Source organism: Pinus tabuliformis, chromosome 1_2, assembly GCF_031772625.1.
Source record: "Pinus tabuliformis cultivar Carrire ecotype Pingquan chromosome 1_2, CPIR1, whole genome shotgun sequence".
In the NCBI taxonomy this organism is placed as follows: Eukaryota; Viridiplantae; Streptophyta; class Pinopsida; order Pinales; family Pinaceae; genus Pinus; species Pinus tabuliformis.
Window position 1 is genome coordinate 981005066 of NC_142298.1, and position 9511 is coordinate 981014576.

Genomic DNA, 9511 nt, shown 5'->3' on the forward strand with positions numbered 1-9511 from the left:
ATTTTATATACACGAAGTGAAATGGGCGTTCAAGTTTTCCTTAAGATAGACTTTTCGACTAGTTTGTGAGTACAAATTTCATCGGAGAAATCCGTGACGCCTGGAAGGTAACTCGAAAGAGCGAAATCATCCCTTCTCAACAAAATACAGCCATAGAAAATGAAAGGGTCTCTTAATGCCCACGCCTACACTCCAGGGTTCCCATGTAACCTGCACATGCTTAAGGGAAACTCTTATTTCAATTTCTATAGCAAAGTTAATGCGTCTTGACATGGGCTTTTCATAGCCAAATGTCTTGACATGCGCTTTCCATAGCCAAATATAACACGCGTGCAGTGATGATTAGAGAAAAAAAAATAACGTGTTATATCAGGCATTAACTTTACTATAGAAATGGAAATAAGAATTTCCGATGCTTAAGAATTTACATGTACCACTCGTGTGGTTTTCTACAAAAGATAAGGCTGTGTCCGATATGAATGTGATGAACCTAATGTCAAATCAATCACTATATTACAATGGTCTAAAGTTTGATATGAAGAGTTCTCTATCCATAAAAAGTGAGGGAAATGGTATCACTCTGCACATTGTCTGCAGGTGAATAAGGGAGATGGACACTCCCCAGAACCCGGGTAAGAGTTGGCACCGGAATTATGGCGGTTTTTTATATAGACTTATCAAATTTTTTGAGCGCAACCCAAAACGGTCTCTGTTGGGACTTGGGCTCTTTTTTCTGTTATGTTTCTTTGGCATTCTCAAGGGTAGATTTCGTATTGCATTCTTTATCAGTCTCGGTATCGTAATAAGCATATTAGCTGTCGTTCTGGCATGCGAATTCTTTTCACGATGGAAACAACGGAAAGACCGTTCTTGTTCCAGGGCAATCGAAGGTGCAGAGATTTCTTCTCCCACTGCGATTGAAGGTGTCGAGATTTCGCATACACACGCGATTGAAGCCACGCCAGATGATTTTAATGGAGATTATCTGAAGAGTCTGACCGGTCTTCCAACGATATTTTGTTTCCAGGCCCTAGAGACAGCCACTGGCAGCTTCAGCAAAGAGATTGGAAGGGGAGGATTTGGGAAAGTCTACGAAGGAACTTTGACAGATGGTACTCAAGTTGCCGTGAAATGTCTACTGAGTCAGACAGGGCATGGACAGCAGGAGTTTTGTGCAGAAATCGTCACCATATCGTCCCTAAATCATTCCAATCTCGTGAGCTTGCGTGGCGTATGTGTGGAAGGCCCGCATCGGATTCTGGTGTACGAATTCATGCCCAATGGGTCTCTGGATAGATGGTTGTTCGCTTCGGACAGAAAGTTGGATTGGAAGACCAGATATTCGATTGCCCTCGACACTGCACGGGGACTTGCATACCTGCACGAAGAGTCGAGACTTGGTATTCTGCATCTGGATGTCAAACCTCAGAACATTCTGTTGGATGAGGATTTTAAGGCAAAAGTCTCTGATTTCGGCATGGCGAAGTCTCTGAACAGAGATTCGGAGAGTCGTGTGGTGACAGGGGTGAGAGGGACACCCGGGTACATGGCCCCCGAGTGGTTTATGGGGTGGGGAATCACTTACAAGACGGATGTGTTCAGCTACGGGATGGTCCTTCTGGAGATAATCAGGGGGAGCAAGAATGTGGATAACTTGTTGGAATTTTCTGATAAATTCCATAACAGACAAACAAAAATTGCTCTGTTTTGTATACTCTGTTTTTGTACAGAAAAACAGAAAATCGCTTGCTGGAAACGGTGTTTCAGCAACACAGTTTGGTGTTGCAGCAATTGAGTTTGGTGTTGCAGCAACTAAGTTTGGTGTTGCAACAACGCAGAATAACACTCTGTTTTAACACAGAAAAATACTCTGTTTTTAACTCAGAAAACAGAAAAATTCGTTCTCTGGAAATGGTGTTGCAGCAACGCAGTTTTTTTTCAGTTGCTGTAACTTGTGTTGCAGCAACGCTGTTCGTGGTGTTGCAGCAACGTAAATTTTTGACGTCAAGTATTTTTTGAGTTACGGTGTAACAGCAACGGTGACGGTGTAACAGCAACAGGAAAAATTAACTTGTATTCATCAAAATAAACTAACTATTACAGATTTGTCTTCCTCATACTGAGGGAATTTCACAACTTCTATTACAAAACAGATTTACCAAGGAACGCTTCTGTTCCACACAAATAACATCTACCCTTTCTATCAGCAAACAACCAGAAAGTAAATTACAATCAAATCTGCACTGCTGTGCATTTCACTGTTATGAAATTATTCTTCTTCTTCTTCACGTTGCTGCGTGCTCTCCTTTGCTCTGTGTGATTCTTCAGCTGCTGCTGCTTCTAACTTCAAAACAGAACTGCTGTGTGGTATTTATATGCTAAAACATATCTGATTAAAACAATAAAATATTACAAAATATCTTCTAATGTTTATCTGTGAATTAAATGCAGCAAGGCGGTGATGCTTCTATCAAAAAACAAGTCGGCTGTTCTGCAGGGGAAATCAACTGAAACTTTAATGCATATTAATGTGCAAAAATATCGGGCTTGACTTTGATGCACCGATCAGCCTGGAGTATTTACTGCAGATCAGATTCTTATCCAGCTATTCATTGTTGCAGTTGGAATTAAATTCCAACACTCCCCCTTAATTTCAACTGCTGCATACCCAGACATTTTCTGAAATGATCAAAACCTTTCTTTTCTAATGGTTTTGTCAAAATGTCAGCTAGCTGATCCTTTGTTCTGCAGTGCTGCAAAACAATCTCACCATTGTTAACCAATTCACATCTTTCACCTGTTCCTGAAAGACTTCTTGTGTAACAGCTGCAATAGTTCTGCCTTCCTTCAAATCTGCCCTAAGTTTGAGAGGAAACATTCTATTGCTGGTCATCTGCACCTGTGCAATGATCTTCTTACTTGGAGGTATGTCTCTGATTGTACACGTATCATCTTTGAAGAACACGTTGTAACCTTTGTTTATGAGCTGTCCAATGCTCAAAAGATTACATTTCAGACCAGGTACATAGTATACAGCTTGCACAGTCATCTGTTCTCCATTTTTTGCTCGGATATTGACACTGCCCTTACCCTTGACAGTTATCTTATCATCAGTCCCTGTTGTTACCTCAGATTTCACATTTTCATCCAGATTGGCAAACATTGCAATATTTCCAGTCATGTGATTACTACAACCTCAGTCTAAGAACCAAAAATCTTCTTGTTTGTCTTGTGCTATGTTACATGTTAACAGCACATTCTTTGGGTTCTTATCTTCTTCATTTGCAAAATTAGCATTCTGCCTATTATTCATGTCATTTTGTTTTTTCTTGCATTCATTTGCATAGTGCCCAAATTTTTTACAATAATGACATTGGACTTGGGATTTGTCATACCTTTGTCCATGAACTTGCTGTTTGCTCAAACCTTCAGCTTGGTTATGATTGCAGCTCCTTTCGCTTGTGCTAGCAGGGTAATTTCTGCCTCTGTTTTGGCTTCTTCCATGACCTCTATTATTTGCTCTGCCTCGGCCTCTTCTTTGGCCAAAAGACATCTGAGTCTTGAATGTTTGCTCAAAAGAGGAATCTATTCCTCTACTCAGTTTGTGTTCATGAGACAACAGAGAAGCACTCAGCTCATCTACCGTGAACTGTGAGAGATCTTTTGTTTCTTCTATTGCCACCACAATAGATTCAAACCTTGAGGGTAAACATCTCAAGATTTTCTCTACAATTCTTCTATCTTCAAGAATCTCACCATGAGATCTTATTTGGGTTATCAAGCCAATAACCTGAGTGAAGAATGAATCTATTGTATCAGATTCCTTCATGCTGAGATTTTCAAAATCTCTCCTCAACATCTGCAACTTTGCAGTCTTCACCTTCTCCATGCCTTGATAGGCAGTTTGGAGAATATCCCATGCCTCCTTAGATTTTGTTGCTGCAACAATCCGCGGAAAAACACTTTCATGTACTGATTGGAAGAGGAAAAAGAGGGCTTTGGCATCCTTCTTCCTGTCACCCTTCAACTGGTCTTTTTCTGCTACTGTCAAAGCAGCCAACGCTGTTGCATCTGCAGGTTCAGCATAACCTGTTTCAACCAGCTCCCATATTCCTTGAGAAGCAAACAATGCTTTCATTGTTATGGACCAATAACTGTAATTTTTCCCATTAAACTGTGGCAGTTGGGGATTTGTCAAACCTGTTCCAGCATCTGCCATCTTAACCTATCTTGGTAAAGAAGAGATACTGTCTGTAGAATAAAAACAAGCAAAAACTTTCTCTGCTGGAAAAATCTGCTCAACAAACTTCTTACAGCTCCTACAGTGAAAAACAATCTCTGTTTTTGACTCACTGAGTGCCTAGACTGGCTCTGATACCATGTTGGAATTTTCTGATAAATTCCATAACAGACAAACAAAAATTGCTCTGTTTTGTATACTCTGTTTTTGTACAGAAAAATAGAAAATCGCTTGCTGGAAACGGTGTTTCAGCAACACAGTTTGGTGTTGCAGCAATTGAGTTTGGTGTTGTTGCAACAACGCAGAATAACACTCTGTTTTAACACAGAAAAATACTCTTTTTTTAACTCAGAAAACAGAAAAATTCGTTCTCTGGAAATGGTGTTGCAGCAACGCAGTTTTTTTTCAGTTGCTGTAACTTGTGTTGCAGCAACGTAAATTTTTGACGTCAAGTATTTTTGAGTTATGGTGTAACAACAACGGTGACGGTGTAACAGCAACAGGAAAAATTAACTTGTATTCATCAAAATAAACTAACTATTACAGATTTGTCTTCCTCATACTGAGGGAATTTCACAACTTCTATTACAAAACAGATTTACCAAGGAATGCTTCTGTTCCACACAAATAACATCTACCCTTTCTATCAGCAAACAACCAGAAAGTAAATTACATTCAAATCTGCACTGCTGTGCATTTCACTGTTCTGAAATTATTCTTCTTCTTCTTCACGCTGCTGCGTGCTCTCCTTTGCTCTGTGTGATTCTTCAGCTGCTGCTGCTTCTAACTTCAAAACAAAACTGTTGTGTGGTATTTATATGCTAAAACATATCTGATTAAAACAATAAAATATTACAAAATATCTTCTAATGTTTATCTGTGAATTAAATGCAGCAAGGCGGTGATGCTTCTATAAAAAAACAAGTCGACTGTTCTGCAGGGGAAATCAACTAAAACTTTAATGCATATTAATGTGCAAAAATATCGGGCTTGACTTTGATGCACCGATCAGCCTGGAGTATTTACTGCAGATCAGATTCTTATCCAGCTGTTCATTGTTGCAGTTGGCATTAAATTCCAACATAACTCTCAGGATTTGGAAAATTGGTATTTTCCTTCTATTGCTTTCAAGAAGGCGAGGCAAGGGAAAATGGATGAATTGATCGAGAGCGGGTTGAAATTGGAGAGGCCAAAGGAGATGGATGAGGCTTATCGGTTGATAAAGACAGCGCTGTGGTGTATTCAAAGTAATTCGGCTATGAGACCTTCAATGGGAACGGTGGTGCGATTATTGGAAGGAGATTTGGAGTTGATGGATCCTCCATTCGCCTGCACGCTTCCGTTCGTCCCCTCGTTTGACGACGACGGGACGCCCCCGGATTTGGACGGCTAAGGTATAGGTCTCTGCAAAACTATGTACATTTAGCACTATATCTGGCCTTAAAATGACTCTTCTTCAGAAGAAAATGTGCCTGCTTATGTTTTTGAACAACCCAAAAGGGTATTCTCGGATTTTATCCATAGCTGAACATCAGTGGTTTTTCTTTCTGGTAAAGAGTTAGCAAGTCCTGAATTCTTTGAAACAACTAAAATAAGCTTTTTTTTTTCTTTCTTTTCGAGAATATGTAGAATGCTAGTTTTGCCCAACAACTTAAAGTAAGCATTTTCCTATTCTTAGAAATTGTTGATTTTTTTGTTTTAGATATAAAAAAATTAAATATTTTTTTAGTGGATTTGTGATACAAAATTTATAAAATTGTAATTTTAAATTGCTAATTGTAGTACACAAGTGTTGTAAATTTGAATTGCGCAATAATTGTACTATAGAAGTATTCCTTAATGTTAAATTCCTCTATTCAATTTAAAAAACAAAATTTCAATCTAATCAGAATCGTGTCACAGGATTCCACCAAAAAAATCCAAAAGAACCTGCTAACTAAATTAGGACCCTGACCATTTTATTCACTTCGTTTCTCCCACGAGAGACAGTAAATAAAATACTTTCATTGGAACACTCCTTTCTCTTCACATAATACAACAAAATTAGAAGCCATTACAACTTTCTTTTTCCATAGTAACTGACGATGTGCTACAAAGTAAGCTACAACGTTTAGATCAATGATTCAATAATGGTTAAATCCCAGATTCACTAACGAACTTACAACCTGTATGTTAAGACACAATTGTGCACTTTTACAGTTGGGAAAAAGGTTTACTAACATGAAATACTTTCATATAAGCAATAAATGCTAACCTTTGAAGTAGAATAAAGATAATTGCACATTATCTTTAAGTTTCTGCGCTGATTCGGGGGATGTGCACCACTCGTTCCAAGGCGAACCTCTCAGTATTTCTTAGATGCAGAATCAACAAATGCAAAATCCGGAACCATAGCAGGCAAGTACAATGGAAGAACCGTGATAACAATGCTGAAAGCAACTTTGGAGTGTTTTTTTTGAAGATGCCAACTATGACCATTATGGTCACAAAACTCATAGTTGCGTGTGCGGCAAGGCAAACTCTTAAGGCATGTGAAATATGCAATCCTAGACTCCTAACAATCATGAAGCCAGTGACTACATTTTTATGGGCTAAGGATTGAAATGTAAGATAACAATAATATTCCTCATACGGCATAATCACGTTTTCTTCTCATCAGGAATCTAAACCCTACTCCATGTTTCATAGATGATATCCAGTGTAAGTGTAAATTAGTTGGACTGATTATGGAGCTTAACCCGGTAAGCACATTGAATCCAACAGCCTTCCCAAACACAGAGACAGGAACTGTGACTTCTATGCAGGGACCTCTGTAATCTGATTTTTTGATGAATAGAAAGCCAGTTCTAAGTCTAACTTAGCGAGGCATTATTTCTTCTGCTGTCAAAGTAAACGCGCGCCAACAGACTTCCTCTCTTCTTCCAACAATTCTTAGTCAACGAAAGAAACTATACTGGCAGGTTTTGCAGGCATTGAGTATGCCTATTAGGAGAAAGAAAAGGGAAAGAGCAGAGTTGCTCAGCACCAAGTTGCTTTGTTTAAACATATATATATGCTTATTTATATATATTTATATTTTAATTTATAAACGGGATAATTTTTTTCCACATGAATCTGGCAATACAATTTCAAAAATATATATTTTAATTTATAAACGAGATAAATTTTTTTCACATGAATCTGGCAATATAATTTCAAGCAATAATGTGATTTTTTGTTATTTAAAATACATTTTTGAATGCATAAATAGATTCAACGCCCTGAAAAATCTTTGGCACACAAGAATGGTACAAATTAAACAACTTAAACTCAAGTTTTTAAATATCTCTACCAAATTTTGATTAAATTAACCAAAAAAGATATCGTGAAAAAGTCATTTTTTCTATAAATTGAACTATAGCCCCCCACACACACATAAATAAATGCCGATGTTTTTTTAGTATACTTAGATTAATTGAACATTTTGATTAAGTAGTAGTTATTCTTAGTACTCAATTTCTCCTCAATTTACTTATAATCGATAACTATCTCAAAGTTATTGTAACCAATATTAAACTACTACTTATAATCGATAACTATCTCAAAGTTATTGTAACCAATATTAAACTACTTTTATTGCAAAATGAAGTTTAATACCTCGATGAATTATTGTTGTGAGTGAAAATGATATGCTATTATTTTCTTTATTTATATGTTGTTTTCATTTAGAGAAAATTCCATTGAGAATAACCCATGTTAGAATGCCTTCTACGCTTTCTCCCTAGAAATAGTAAAAATAGAGGAAGCTTTCGAAAACAATCCAGCGGAGGTTTTGTGACAACCACAGTCATGTTGCCATTTGTGAAATGCATTGTAAATATGTCATGTGTTTTAATTACAAAAAAAAATGGGTTGAGTTAAGGGACACAAATTCCAGAGATTGGGGGAGGTTACTTGCTTGGGTGGTTGGAAATTTTCTTGCTGCAAGAAAGAAAATATGTATTGGTCAGAGGTTGGGTTGTGAAATTAATGGTCTAGTATGTTCATAATTGATGGTTGTAATAGGAGTATGCCGGTTTGTGCTTCCTTTTGCAAGATTTACAAGGCAAAAAGGACAAGAAATTAAGAGAATAGTGGGCAAGCTACCAGCTAATATGGTATGTTGGTCATCCACTACAGCGAGACAAACAACAAAAAGAAAATCTGGAAATAGTTAGATAGGTGGAGCCCTTTCTATTGGTTGGAAACATTGTGGCAGGAAAACATCTCTGTCAAAAGGAATGCAGTAGAGGAATTTGAATAGACAGAGGCAACACATGAGATAGTGCAAGAGAGGTAGTGTAATATAAGGACAGCAGACTCGAGCAGCAGGGGGCAGCACAAAAGAGGAACTACGCAGTAGTAAATCAGAGGGAGAATTTGGAGTTGTACGTGAAAACATAGTAGAGAAAGAAGGAGAGGAACCTAACTATTGGAACAACGTGAAAGAGAAGGAACATAAGCCATTCGAACTTCTAAAAGAGGGTAGTCAAACTATGGAAAGAGGACTCATAGTAAAATACCCCTTGGTCTCTAGATTCAGGGTTGGGGGTGACAATTGCAAGTGAGAGCTTGGCTATAGTTGTTTATGGGTGGCTGGAGAGTCAGAGTCCCAGACTAAGATTCCCAATAAAATTCAAGATACATGTCTCCTATACTTTAATAACAATGAGTATGTGTTTACATCTTGTCTTGAATTGATCCTATCATTGTAAGAGGCATAGTTGATTTTATTACTTGGGAATGTTGATTGATACGTTGTTGATATTGCTTTGAAGGTGTCAAAATGATGTGATAAATCCTTGCTGGAATAGTTGGTTATAACCATGGTGCTCAAGTTGAATTTCATTCTAACTGTGTGTATCATGGTTGTTTTCTAAGAGTAATAATTGTTTTAACGTCTTTCCTACATTGTTCAGGCCCTGAATAATAGTATTGATGTTTTATTCTTTTCTGGGCCTATTGACATTAGGGGAATTTTGAAGTCTAAAATCGGCCTCCTAAGAAAAATGTACAACCAAAATAAACTTTATAAGAACCAATAGGATTCAAGATGATGATGTCAACCATGGGGGATGATTCACCATTTTTGGAGTAAAAATGTAAAAAAGATTAAAAAATAATAAAATAATAAAACTTTTTTTCCAACTCATATTTTCAACTTATCTCCCTAAGGTTTTACTCAAATTTCAAGCTAGAGTACTCGTTGGATGAAAATTTTAATTCGTCATCCAAGGAGTACCCATGTTGCAT

General features: G+C 37.5%; 1 protein-coding gene across 1 annotated transcript; it reads left to right on the forward strand.

The window, feature by feature from the left end:
* The first annotated feature begins 459 nt into the window (after window positions 1-459).
* On the forward strand, window positions 460-5873 carry LOC149209294 (G-type lectin S-receptor-like serine/threonine-protein kinase SD2-5). Its single transcript, XM_089398566.1, has 3 exons — window positions 460-1656; window positions 5135-5141; window positions 5289-5873. The coding sequence occupies exons 1-3, from the start codon at window positions 611-613 to the stop codon at window positions 5631-5633; spliced, it is 1398 nt and encodes a 465-aa protein (XP_089254692.1). The 5' UTR covers window positions 460-610; the 3' UTR covers window positions 5634-5873.
* The last annotated feature ends 3638 nt before the right edge of the window (window positions 5874-9511 follow it).

Excerpts from the sequence above, each read along its gene's own strand:
- LOC149209294 (XM_089398566.1), top strand. The coding sequence starts at position 611 with ATGGACACTCCCCAGAACCCGGGTAAGAGTTGGCACCGGAATTATGGC.